The 14413-nt window shown below is 37.3% G+C and overlaps 1 protein-coding gene across 1 annotated transcript in view; it reads left to right on the top strand.

The window, feature by feature from the left end:
* The window catches only part of ABCC4 (ATP binding cassette subfamily C member 4 (PEL blood group)), a 138758-nt gene that overhangs the window by 44132 nt on the left and 80213 nt on the right, over positions 1-14413 (top strand). Inside the window, exon 18 of the mRNA XM_029085418.1 lies at positions 3292-3438. Coding sequence (XP_028941251.1) covers positions 3292-3438 — 147 coding nt within the window. The remainder of the gene's footprint in view (positions 1-3291; positions 3439-14413) is intronic.

Here is a 14413-nt window from a genome sequence, read left to right as displayed (position 1 = left end):
AAAGAACCAGTTTTTAAGAAGCATCCTAGATGGGTATGCAAAGCAGGATACTAGAAAACATTTCAGTATATTTCAACAGGTAGTCATACGTTTCTGAATAGTCAGAAAAGGGCATTGATCCTCGTATTCAGGCATCCAAACATCTTGAAATACTGAAATCTAGTAAAAATTGGCATAGAAAAATCATGTGTAGAAATATGCAAATATGCTCTCAGACTCTGCTATTTAGCACTTCTAGTGGTTTACAGTTTTGTATGGCATGGTCATTTTTTGATGGAGATGGCAATGATAAGTCTGAGAAAACAGGTGGAATACCAGAAGAATGTGCATTGAATGTATTCAGAAGCATCTCTCATGGGTGAGAGGCTATGTGGAGGGTTTTTTGTTTGGGGGTTTTTGTTGTGTTGTTTGTTTTTTTTGTTTGTGTTTTTTTGGGGGTTTTTTTGTGAATCCTTGTGTTCGAAGTGCTTGACAGAAAACATTGTGCTTGGCTTGGGAAGCAACAATTTAGGAGCCAGATAAACTTGGCTCTTATTTTCTCTGTGTAATGTCTTATTTCATGAGCTGTTCCAGTGGACTGCACAGTATGATTAACTGTGGCAAACTCGGCTTTCTCTGACCATGTACCCTAAACCACATTATGGAAAATTTTATCCTTTAAGGCAAATTTTGTTCTAGATAGCAGAACAGCAAAAGTTACCTTTATATTGAAATGTTCAGGTGGCTTAGTGAGATAATTGCAATAGTTGAACAGACAGCATTGAGTTACCTACACAAAATTTTAAGTGAAGTTGAAAAAGTTATAAAAAGATAGCATGTTTCATATGAAGTACATAATAATCTAACTTACCTTTTTCTATAACCTCTGAAACCATATCAAATAATTTAATATTTTTATTTCTGATTCTTAGTGTTTGGAAAAAGATTTAAAAAAATCACCATCATAGTTCCTTCCTAGTCCTTGTTGTTTCTATGAGACAAAGATTTGGAAGAGTAAATGGCAAACCCCACTGGCCAGAACTGAGGTACCAGTTCCACACCTTTTCTGTAAAATGAGTGTGCAAAGAGTCCTTGTCTCTCTGATACTGAGGTGGTAAGCTTGTAAACAGGGAAAGCAAAAACCCTTGGTGTGAGACAGACCAGATGAAGGACTTGAAAGTAAGTCTGGTTCCTCCCCCTTCTCCTCAGCCATTAGGTCTTTTCAGGTGGTTTGTTTGGTGAGGGTTATGCCAGCAGCTTCCAGTGGCTTCCAAGCCTGAGTGATGTACAGAAATGTGGAGGTCCCAGGATGTGTTCCCTCTCCTGCCATCGTTCCCACAGACTATGTGAGCTCTACCACAGCCTCCTGCTTAGTACCTCTTCTGCTCTCTTTTTGCGTGACCCAGCTTTCCTGTTTGGATACGTGCAGTTACTCTCGGAAAAGCTGTTTTCTTTTACCTGGCCCAGAGTAACAGCAGTTGGGACAAAGCAAACCAGCTCTCATACCTGCCACCTGCTTTTTTTCTTAAAACCAGCATTGTGCAGAATGTGGGCAATAAACTGCAGACAAATGAAATAGTGATACCTTTTCTTGCGTCCTGGGAGGATACAGCAGTAAGCAGGATGGAATAACTGATTAACTTAACCACATAATTTAATTTAAAACCTCACTCTTTCACACTGTAACTGTAGCTGTACCTGAATTGTGTCCAGTTTTTACCTGTCCTTAGAATAGGCAATGTTTTATGTTGATAGTTAGGGTCTAACTTAAGGGTGCCCTCAAGGCCTGAACAGCTGGGCTTGTGGTGGCTATGCTTAGTTTCTGGAGTAGATCACCTGGAGCCTGGAAGCACTGCCAGATGTAAGGCTGACACCTTCACTGTTCACCTTCATCAACTGGGAATTTGGGCAGCCACGTTGGAGATTACACACAGCAAACAGCAACAGTGATCTCATCATTCTTTGTCTCCATCTTTTGCCCTGTCTTGTAAGTGATGCCCCCCAGGGGTCCTCAGAGCAGCTCTGAGGAGAAGGACTTGGCAGTACTAGTGGATGAAAAGCTGGTCATGAGCTGGCAATGTGCACTCACAGCCCAAAAGGCTAACTGTATCCTGGTCTGCATGAAAAGAAGTGTGGCCAGCAGGTTGAGAGGTGATTCTCTTCTCTGCTCTGCCCTGGTGAGACCCCACCTGGAGTACTGTGTCCAGCTCTGGAGCCCTCAGCACAGGAAAGACTTGGACCTGCTGGAGCAGGTCCAGAGGAAAGTCACAAAAATGGTCAGAGAGATGGAATGCCTCTCCTATGAAGAAAAGCTGAGAGAGTTGGGGTTGTTCAACCTGGAGAAGAGAAGGCTCTGGGGAGACCTTATTGCAACCTTTCAATACTTAAAGGGGGCCTGTAAGAAAGACAAGGACAAACTTTTTAGCAAGGCCTGCAGTGATAGGACAGGGGCTAATAGTTTTAAACTAAAAGAGGGTAGATCAAGACTAGATGAAAGGAAGAAATTTTTTACACTTAGTGAAACACTGGCACAGGTTGCCCAGAGAGGCGGTAGAAGTCCCATCTCTGGAAACGTTCAAGGTCAGGTTGGATGAGGCTCTGAGCAACCTGATCTCGTTGAAGATGACCCTGCTCACTGCAGGGGGGTTGGACTGGATGACCTTTAAAGGTCCCTTCCAACCCAAACCCTATGATGATTCTTTGTGCCCAGAAGAAAGACAAACAGTCTGCAGACCAATTCCCTAGAAGGGCCCTATTTCACGTGGTGTAAGGGATGCATCTCATACTGTGTTAAAGAAATACACATAATTTAAATGATTTGATGTGGTTTACAAGGGAAAGAATGGCATGAGTGGTTTGGGCTGATTGAGAATAACTGAAGGTTGTCTCTAAATAGCCGTGTTTATATTACTTGGTTAATACCTGCTGGCAAATGTTGAATCTTCACAGTGACCTCTGCAAGCCACAATTATACACAGCACTGTGAAATGAATTTCTTAGCAGAGCTATTATGCAGGAGGTTTTAATACAGGTTTATTTCATGGGTTAACAAACATCTGCATTTCTATAAAATACCAATTCTTTCAAACTGAAAAAGAGAAATTGTTTAAATTGATGATATGATAGTAACGGAAGCTAGTGACAAATATGTCTATGTTCTGCACTCAGTCTGAGTCCCTAGGCTTAAATTTGGGTTTTTGCTATATACAGAAGTCAACAAAATTTGGTTCTAATTCATTTTTATTTTTTAATTATTTTCCTTGTGAAAGTTCCATATCTATATGCTGCTCTCTCCATGTTTTTTAATTTCAGGTTTAACAGTGGCTACAATACTGTTTGGCATAATAAGAAGTCTTCTGGTGTTTCAAGTTCTTGTTAATTCTGGTCAGACTTTGCACAACAAAATGTTTCAATCCATTTTGAAAGCTCCTGTGTTGTTTTTTGACAGAAATCCTATAGGTAAGTTTAACACTAAAAAAACCCCTTGACATGTAATCTACCTCACTGATTATGTTAACTATACTATTGGTGCACAGTTACAGTTTTACAGGATTTTTGCACATTATTGGGGTTTTTTACTTCTTTTATTTAAAATCTGTAAATTTAACATTGTGGTCTTTCTGAATATAAAAGTCAGAATGTTGACTGCTTATTGATGGTTGATCTTACGCTCTTCAAATGCAGTCTACAGAAAAATGAATTACCTGTGGCTTTGGTGTTGTAGCTTGACCTGCTAGTTGCATTGCTGTTCTGATTCAGTTACACAGGGATGTCTTCCATATGCTGAAAGTATATGCATGCATTTTGTGGGGTTGCCTTTCTTGTGCTTTTCTTTGTAAGCTTAACCCCAACAATTATTTGCCCTTTTAAAAAATAATTTTAAGCCTGTGTGGTAATTCAGAATTTTGAGAAACTGTGTAGCTTACTGTACTTCCAGAATGCACAAAAAATGTAAAGTATGCAATTTAAAACTATAATCCAGATCCTTATGTTCTTCAAAAGAAATGAGAGGGAAGCTGGAACAGAGTGAAGAGAGTGGGGAAGTGAAGTGGTAGTGATTTACTAGCCAATCTTACATGAGAAACAGAAATCTGATGCTCTTCACTCCCTTGAAGAAAGGGAACACAGGCTTATTGTCCTAGTTCCAGAAGCTGTTTAATGATTCTAAGGGTATATAGGGATGGCTTTATTTTTTCAGATAAATTAGTACTATTTTCAGGTAAAAAATACTCATGTGGAGAAAAGATTCATGTCCATAATATGAGGAATGAAACATGTACAATTGACCCTTAAACAAAAAAACAAACAAGCAAACAAAACCACAAAAAAACCCCAACTGCAGAAGTTTAGGGCTGTGTTATATGGTTTACTTGTACTGTGAGTCTGTGGTGGTGTAAATTAAAGGCCACTGGAAAGGTTTAGAAGTGAAGCCATAAGCTCAGGAGACAGGTTAGTGGAGAGCTAGTGAGAGCACATATATCAGAAGAAATTGTAGTACTGATGGTGTTTGTTGTCAGTTAGGCAGGGATTTTCCTCTTCTTTCCCCTTTTTAAAAAAAATAAATAAAAATTGTGTGTGTGTGTGCAGCAAATGCAGTAACTGTATTATTGAGGGAATATGTAATCACCTTATAAGAATGGCTTATTATAACAGACTAAGAACTACAGAGTAAACATCAGAGACAAAATAGAGTAATACATTGTCCCTGATGTTTGTAATACATTGTCCCTGATGTACATAGATTTTGCTTTGTGACATACTGTGAAGCTCAAATTAGCAGTGCTTTCTAAAAGTGACATTCAAAAAACCTGCCTATTACTGGTATTCACACACTGTCATGACTTACAGATGTATGTTTCTATTTATGAGCAGATATTTTATAATAGAAGATTAACTTCAGTGTGCATATATTTCTTTCCCTTTATCTTTCTTTTGGTCATGGTAGCATGCAAACGTACCGCTGTTCTGATCTATACATCTTTTGGAAAAGGAAAAATGAAAAAGGAAAAGATGACATGTGAGGCAATTCTCTTGTTCAGAACTGCAGCGTGTGGCAGTTCTGAATTTCTGTTTTTAACACCTATGTTCCATTGTCTGATTTATGTGGATTTTTTTACTGTGTATTTATCTTTTAGAACTTCAGATGCTATGATTTTTTTCATTGGGGTGAGATTTGTTTAAGTCTTTTTTTTTTCTTCTTTTTTTTTCTGTTCTTAAATATGCCTTACTATGAAAGATATACTAAAAAAGAAATTGAAATTATTAAAGACTCCTTTTTCTAGGGTTGTGATTGTAATAGCCTAGCCAGACTATTAGTTATCCTATCCTATGTTAGCAAAGCTGACACTGCATTGTCAAATCTGTCATTTAAGCATCCAGCTTGTTCTCAGTATTTGTGTGAGGTCTCTCAAAACCTTAGCAGAAGCAATTGCTGAACTGACTTTTGCTGTGCTATTTATCCAGAAATAATCAGCAATTAAAAAAATGCCACGGTCAGTATTTTGAACATAAAGTCATGTTCCAAATTCGAGGAAGGAAACTTAAATAAACAGATACCCCAAGCTCTTGATAGTTCTTACTGGGGAAACAGACTAATGAGCAGCATCAGGGAGTCATCATTAGGAAATGGAAATACGAGGTGAGTCGTGACATGTCTGTCAGCTCCCAGCAGTGTAGATCCAGTCAGTTGTGGTGGGTAAATGAGGTGACTTACTTCTAAAAAAAAAAAAAAAAAGTGCTTTGTGAATCAGTTTAGACATGGGCCCAGGGTCTGTCTTTACCGATTGCATTAGCAATACACAGGGAGGAGAAAGTTGTAAAAGGAAGAGTAACAAGCATCTTACCCAGATGATATAAGAATTTGAATGTATTTTTGAAACCTGGATTACATAGCAGAGACAGAAGAGGAATATAAGGACCCCTCTTCTTTTTCCCTTCCCATCCAAAATTTGTATGTACATAGATTTAATCTTTCTGTAATTTGACATAGATCTAAAAATAGACATTACTGCTTTAAGTATGTTTTGCATTGGAAGAAGCTCATTAATAAGCGACTGTCTCTTTCGTAAGCACTTAACCTAACCCTACTGAGCTGATAATCCTAAGTGACTAAAACTTATTCTATTATCCAGCATTCAGAAAGAATGATCAGATATTTATGACTGAAATTCAGATTTATCAGCACATATCTATACAGCATCACTTAAACAGCTATAGTGAAAGCTTGATGGGATGTTGATGATATTAAGTGGTTGTATTTTGGGCTTTATCACATCTGACTTTTTATTGACAGAACTTGTTTAATTTTTGGAGTTCAGAATTTGAATCCTTTGAAACTTCCTTTGCTCTTCTATCTGTATCCCAGTAAGGGTATTGTATGCATGTCAAGGGATCTGTAAGGAGGAAAACATGGATTTTTTTACTTCATAGTGAGTGCTTTATATATTCCTCTTCGTGTGTCGTTTGCAGGAGTAAAGGGGTTGATTTCTCTGCACATCTAGCACAAGAGGGCAGCATGATCTGTTTTATCCTAGTCTAGCATTACAACAGCTTGTTGGAAGGATAACAAAATTTATCTGTTATGTTTTTAGAGATGCTATTTGAGGAGTGAAGTTTCAACCTCTCCACTGAGCAATAGTAATGTGGTTCTGTTCAGTTGTCCTCATTATCTGCAAGTATAATATTTTGTATTAGTCTTTTACACAGTAAGCTTTTCAGCTTTGTGTAATTTTGAGTTCAGGAATTTTGTTGGTTTGTAATTAGTGGACAAAAGTCACATAACCCTATAGAGTTGTCTGCTTTGGTCCTGTCAAGGAGACCTTCTTCAGCCATTATTCCTTTTAATTTCTTTTACAAGATGTTTGTAGCATTTCAAAACAAATTTGATAGAAAGCTAGGTAAAAGGAATCAGGACTTCAGCAGCAATGACTTGAATTGTGAGTTCTCTCTTTTGAAATTAGTTTCTTATTGGTAGTTTAAGAGATCCTAGTTTTGACAAGCTTCAGGATTTGATTCAAGATTACTTGCTTAGCTTGTAAATTAATTGTTCTTTTCTGGGATTTGGGGAGAGAGATTTCTTTAGAGAAGAGATGCTAATGTGTAACTGCATCACTTACAGTAATGGCAGTTTTAGTGGAGATTGTGTGTAATTTTGAGTTGCATTGAGTTTAGGAAACTGAAACCTGCTGCTGCTGTGCTGATGGGTACTGTAAGAGTGAATGAATGATATGCATGAATTTGTTCAGATGAAATATGAATCTCTTCCTCCTCCAGAGTTCTGTCTAAAATTAAAATTGAACCAGAACCACTACAGAAATGCATATGAAAATCTACCTCTTTTTTTCTTTTTTCTTTTTTAATTGTTTCCCTCCGAACTCTTGATTCTGAGAGTTCATGGAAGGAAGAAAAACATTTTGGCAGACATGACAGCATTTCTGGCCTTTCTAGAAATAGAAAGCACTGAATTGTGTGATGGTCGTCCTCTACCTGTTAAATTAATAGATTTTTCTTTCCCTGCAAGTGCTTTGTGGAAGCTGTAAATAAACATTGATCCCTTTGGATGCTTATCCAGACTTTGAGGTTTGAGCAGGTTATAAAGAGAAATATTGTCCTGTCTTGGCAGCCAGAAATGACATGCCAAACTGATAGCTAATAGCAGCATAAAAGCATAAAAGCAAACTCCAAATATTAAAAGATAAAAATATGAAAGAAGGCTGTTGTTATAATGAAGAGTTTGTTTTTCTTTAAGGCATAAGGATTTTAATTATGGTGTTCATAAATCAAGTGTTGAAACACCTATAATTTGACAGAGAAAGTTTCTTTATAGGATTAAAAGCATGTTCATCAACACACAAGTGCCTATCTGCATTTTATCTGACAGAAGCGTCAAATGGGCAATGTTGTTAAAGTGTTTAAACCATATAATATTTGCAACAAATATGATATTTCAGCAGTCTGAAAATTACAATGCAGGTAATGAGGTTGTTAAACTATACTCTATCAGTTGGATAGTGAAACTGCTCTAGTTAGTGTACATTAATCTATGCCTGTTCACACAAGTGATTCTGCTGAACAAGTAGCATGTTTAAACAAGAAATACTGGTCTTAAACCCTGTGATTTACAGTAGGTGGTGTTTTGGCATATCACGCAGTTAACAAGGTTTGCTTCATGTTAAAATATTTCGTTTGTAGTCTCATTCATCACTGATATAAATATTCAGCAGCGCTGCCAGAAAATGTATTGTATTCCTGTTTGACTCAATGACTCAATTGCTTTCTTTTTTTTTTTTTTTTTTTTTTTTTTTTTTTGGAAACAAGATCTATGGTATCTTTCTGATGCAGTTTTCAGATATTTCCTTGTGGTCAAGATGAATTCTGCGGGATTGTGAAAAACTATACCAGCTCTTTCGACAGCTTTTATGTTCTCTTAAGCTAATACAAAAAAAAATACGTTGTCCTTAAAGCAGTAGAGGCTTTGTTTTTTACTCTCTGTGCCAAGCTCTAAAGCACGTTAACGTGTGCGCAGGTTTGTTAGTTTATGTTGAAAAGAAGTCCCTATAGGACAGCCTTTTGTTGTGAAATAAAAACACAGATTCTCTCTTCCGTGTTGGTAATCACTTGCATTTGTTGTTATTAAGGTGGCAACACAATAGGTTCCATCAATCATCAAGATCCTTAACGACCGCACAACGTTGTAAATATTATGTTTGGGTGTTTGAGTGGAACAGCTCGTCACTGAAGTAGGTGTGGTAATTAAAACCTGTTAGGTTGCTACATGTGTTTAAAAAAAAAAAAAAACAACTTTAATGTTTTTTATATAACAATGGTGATATGTACTTTAAACCTTATCAGGGTGTGATTATTAAATGATATTTTGTGGGAGTTGCTCATTTACTGTTAGTATTATCATGGCTTTTGTTAAGAGTTTAAATACTCTTACACTTCCATGTGTTTTATCACCATTATGATTCTGTCAGGAACCTTATGAAGTTGATTGCTATAGGAGTAGTCTTTAAAGTTAGTGAATAGTGCTCTGGAGTTATGTTTACGCTTATTATCTATTAGCATAACTCAATTCAACTCTCTCCTATTTTTCTCTGCAATAGTAATTGAATGAAACTTGGCCGTAAACTGATGAGACAAGCCCATTACATTTTCAGTTCACCGAGTCAGTGCTCACCCTATTTATGCTTAATACAGGAGATAAAATTGAAAGGTTTATGGAAAAGCTGTTTGTAGGAGGGGACGGGACATTATTTGATAGGGAAATAGCGTGAAGCTTGTACTGACAACCACTTCCAAGTGCAGTCTCCTGCTTTCCTGCCACAAGATTTCACGTCCCTTCACAGAGATTTTCTATCTTCTTCATATTAAGATCCCCTGGTGGGGAAAACGGCCTGCTGCGAAACTCATTTCTGACCATATGCTGACCTGCCCAGATAATGCAAAGTCTGTATTTTTCATTTGCTAAAGCGACCACAGAGAGATCTGCTCTCATCCCACCTCAGCCAGGCGAAAAAGGAGGCACGGAAGAGTCAACCAAGACAGAGAAACCTAATTAAAAGTATTGACTTTAGAAGGCACGTCATTCAGAGACACATCTTTCCCACAAGTGTAGCAGGAAAGTAAAAATGGAGTTATGTTCTAGTCTCACACGGATGTCGGACTATTTGACGAGATTTGTGGGAAGGAAGAAGGAAATGTTGGTTGGAGACACTTGAAAATAGAGACTGCAGTAATATCGGTGGAAAAACTGCAAGGAGCTTAAAAGAGGGCCTAGCTGAGGTGATGCAGGTGCAAATAAGCTTTTGGAGATAATCTGAAGGATGGAGGGGTTTTTTGGTTTTGATAACTATTTTAAATATATACCTTTTTTTGCTATTTTTAATCTGCTTAAAAATTGCTGGATGCTGCTGTGACTGTTTTGGATAGTGGGGATTGGAGGTGCCGCATGGATAGAACTTCCTTTCTTGCTGTTCGTGGATGCCCGTTCTGGGTGGGCATTTTTGAGAAATTGGGAAAAACTTACCAAAACCCCTCTTTCATTCCACCTTGGATCAGGAAAGAAGCATTATTTTGGGGTAGAGTGGGGCAGAGACAACAAATAGACAGGTAGTGAGAGCATGTATATGGAATGTGGGGAAGGCAGCCCAGATCTCCTCCCTCGCTGATTTAATATGGACCTTGAACACATGGCTCCCCCATCCCAGGATGAAAGCCCTACACATCAAGCTCTTGGCTCTTCTGGGTTCTTTCCCGTGCCATAACCTTACATTGCTGTCTCTTACGGACACACAGACACAGTTAGACCACTGTGGTGTTTGCAGAAAAAAAAGCCCATTTTTCTTTTTTTTTTTTTTTTTTTTTTAATCTGAATGGTTGTAAATTAAAAGAAAAGAAAGACCATCACAGTGCGAACTCATTTCATTAGCACTGTTCTTCTGCTTTATACTGCACAGAAGTCTTTCTCCCAGATGATCCTAGGTAATCTGCGCTGCAGCATCTGGGTGAATTAATTAGTCCTTTTTTTTTTCTTTTTTCTTTTTTTTTTTCCAGATTGCCAGCATCTTGCAGATTATGCAACAAGTGAAGATTAGTTTGTGCCTGTGGTGATCTTGGAGAGTGTTTGGAAACAAAAGGCACTTCTTGATCCAAAATTAAAATTTTAATGTAGAAAAGAATGGATGTTGTATGTGAATTTGCCTCTTCTGGCAATTCAGAATAAAAAACAAAGGATAGAAATCAACAGTTAGGGGAGTGAATTGAATTGAGCTTGACTTTAGTGTGTTGTTCAATTTAAAAAAGATGAACTTTAGGTAGAGTTGATTACTAAGCTATTTGCAAATAGTACAAGGCAGCATTACTTGCTTGCTTCCACCCTGTCTTCCCCAGGTGTTCTTTTTTTGTGTCAGAGTTAGTGTGTACTTTGTCAGAGGCTTTTTTTTATGTCTTCAGGTGAATACATGTGAATACCTCCTTCAGGTTTTGATTTCTGATGTCATTTTATGCAAGATAATGTTATATTTGGAGGAGGCAGCATTATGACAAGCTGTATACGTTGACAGCCACTAGTCTTAAGACAGCTTTACAAAGTATTTTAAAATAGCATCAAGCGGATGAAGAACTTTTATTATTATTAGTTACTGGACAATAGTCCTGTAATTAGAATAGTAGTATGTAATGGGCATTAATTATTGCTTGTGGCAATACCAACCCTGAGCTAGTTAGTTTGAAACTGGAAACTGCAGGTTCATGGAGGTTTGTTTTAATGTTCATTTAAATTTGGGCTCTTGTTGAACATTTTCCTAGGTGATTTTCATTTGCATATTTTGTTACCATAGCTTTTGATTTCAGCTTGAGCAGAATATTTAGTTGTGGTAGTCCCTAACGAGAGGTTGTGGAGTGAGATTTCTGAACTGTCTGGAGAAGCTGAGGCAGCTTCAGCCATTACTCACCTATGGCTGGGTAGGAAGTTGTGTTCACAGAGCCAGCACGTGAAGCAAGCTGACTGGTACAGGGGAGAAAGGTGTCAAAGTCTCCATTCTCAGCTGTTTGGTTCAGAGTAGAAATGTGTTGTATACTAAGGAGGTGGTTTTGGGTTTTGTGTTGGACTTTTCACTGCTATAGAAGAGTCACGAATGAGTACTGACCTACTTGTCTTCTAGTTGTAGCATCTCCTCATGCCTCCTCATTTGCCAGTTATAAAAAGAATATAGTGGTCACTGATACTCCTCACACTTGAGCTTTTGTCACCTGCTACTTGTGCAACGTCTGTGACATTCATAAACTCAAAGGAAGTTTAAGTTAAACTCCTCATAAGTTCGTGGTTTTTCTGTCTGCCTAAGTTTATCCTCCACTTTCTGTGTCTGGGAATGCTATTCTGCCATCCCTCCCAGCCCCTTTACACTGTCTTCTAAATACCTCCTGCTCTCTTTCAAGCATAAATCTTCACTAGCCTATGTTAGTGTTGGGGCACAGAGTGCAGAATAACCTGAAGGTGCATGGTAAATTGAGAAGGTGAAGATTTGGAACATGGACATTATTGCTGGCAATTATAAGGTGTCATGGATGGAAGATAGGTGGCCTAACTCTTCCTGTTTTCTTTTTATCAGATGTGATTTGATTTCTCTGTGTGTGTGTGTGTGTGTGTGTGGTAAACCTGTTTTTCTCAATGAAGTTATTTTCTGTTTAATATGCAAATGATGCAATGCAGAATGTTGCTAATTCGTGCGTAGGCAAGAAAAAACCCTCTGCTTTGTGGTAAGCTTCCCTTCATCAGGAATACATGTTCCTTTGTCCCTGCATGTATTAATTTCTCAGCATAATTTCATGTTCATCAATTTGAATGTTCACAACCCAAAATAGATACAGTTCATTCTAAATTTTCTGACAAAATGCCTACATCTGTTTTTAAGATGTTACAAGTAATTTCTCATACAGGAATACTGTTTCCACCCCATCCTTTCTAGGACATGTCTGAAGGATTAGATGCTGGGGGCATTTGCTCGATGTTGTTTTTTTTTTTCTCTCTTCTTTTTAATATGAACATTTAAAGCTGTTAATGAACTTGACACTATCTCATTCATCTCTTCTTCCAGTGCACTTATTTTGTGTATATAATCTGTGATGCTGGTTTTTAGAGAGAAAGTGGTGAGTGTCTGTATTAATTTAGAGAAATTGGGATTAGAATGTTAAATGCTTTATATGCAGTGATCTTCTCATTACATGGGATATTGAACAGTTTCAGTAGTACTGTTGCTGTCTATCACTCGTGTTTTGCTTGCTCTTCCCTCTCACTGAAACAGAGGAATATATCCTTAATGCTGGATAGCTTAATGAAGAACCTTCCATTTTTGTTACAAACTGTAAACATGAGTAAATCTTTGCTCATCAGTCACCTGATGAGATAGGAGCCTAACTTTCTTTCAATTTACTGAAGTGCTTGGGTTCCTATCCTGTTCAGTCCAGATTTGCTGTATGGTACTTTCTTGGTTAAGTTGTTAAGTATAAAGTATAAACAGCATCTTTGTTATGGTAAGATTATTCTTTTGGAAATAGAGATTAAGGGCTCAGTGAGTAAAATATATAATTTTCTGGCATAAAAATAATAGAACTTCCTCAAATCTATGATTAATTCTATTTTCTAGCCATTTAGGGATCCAGTTTGAGGATTGTGAGTCATGAGGAATGACCAGGCAAAGAAGGGTATTCACAAAGGTTAATGTTAGCCTAGGTTTACCAGGGATGTGATAGAGAGGCAGGCTTCTCCAGGGCACAGCTGAGAGCACCAGTGCTTTAGAGCTTTTGCTCTAAGTCTTGCTGGAGAAAAGCTGTCTTTCCTATGCACTACAGTGTGGGGGTTCAGGGTACCTATCTGTATGCTTAAGGATGGGTATCTTAAAATCTTCAGTATTCTGAATTTACCACTAAATATAACAGAAAGGAATGAACAATAATTCTAACATTTATTTAGTTGTATATACACACACACACACATAGATATAAAATAATATATATTGATATATATATACAAAACCCATATGCTTTGCCTTATGTTAGCATAATGCCTCTTTCCTTTCTCCCTTCCTTCATTCCCCAGTCTCCTCTCAGAAGAACAATTCTCCCTCCCTCTAGTCTCAACAACTGGCCAAAAGTAAACAATTACTGTTAGCATTCCAGAATATTTCTGGTATTTCCTTACTAAAAAAATGGTAAAATGGTTTAAGGGAGAGTTGGTAGTAGTTACCTTTAGTCAGCTAATGTTCTCCTATGATTGGAAAAAAAAAGTATTTAGTGCTTATTAAGGACCAAAGATATCTGCAGAAACTTTTGCAATTTGAAAGCACCAGAATTATGAAACATAGATGGTTTTAGATTCAGAAGTGTTAACTTTTTTTCTATTGAACTAACAATATAGAGAGAACATTTTTTTTCCCCAATATTTTCAACAGAAAACTAGTTATACTAGACTTGTTCTAATATTAAGAAATCTTATCTAAGGAGCACTTTCAAAATAAAACCAAACGAGAGAAAAAAGTGCCTTGAGGTTTTTATAAAGCTGACAAGCTTTAATATTCCAAATATGTAGTGACAATGATCTTTTTTCGTAATTAAGCTCCGAGTATGGTTTAATACTGAATTCAAAGCCATTCACTAAATGCCGATTACATTTAAACTTCCCAAAAATCCCCAAGAGAAAAAACAATCCCAACTTTTTTTTTTTTTTTTAATTGAGATGAAAAATAAACTCTGCACCTCAGTTTAATAGCCAGCGTTGCTCAGCTACTACTGAAGGCTGCAGGAACAGTGTTCAGAAGTTACTGTTCAGAAATAAGTGTTTCTCAAAGATTGTGAGGGCTTACACTGATGATTTTGTTCACCTGCTGAGTGTTTGAGAGTAGAAATGTCCAATCTGACACTTTCAAGAAGTGTCCAT

The sequence above is a fragment of the Antrostomus carolinensis genome, unplaced genomic scaffold (assembly GCF_000700745.2).
Source record: "Antrostomus carolinensis isolate BGI_N321 unplaced genomic scaffold, ASM70074v2 scaffold11596, whole genome shotgun sequence".
NCBI lineage: Eukaryota > Metazoa > Chordata > Aves > Caprimulgiformes > Caprimulgidae > Antrostomus > Antrostomus carolinensis.
This window is presented reverse-complemented; position numbering and strand designations above follow the sequence as displayed.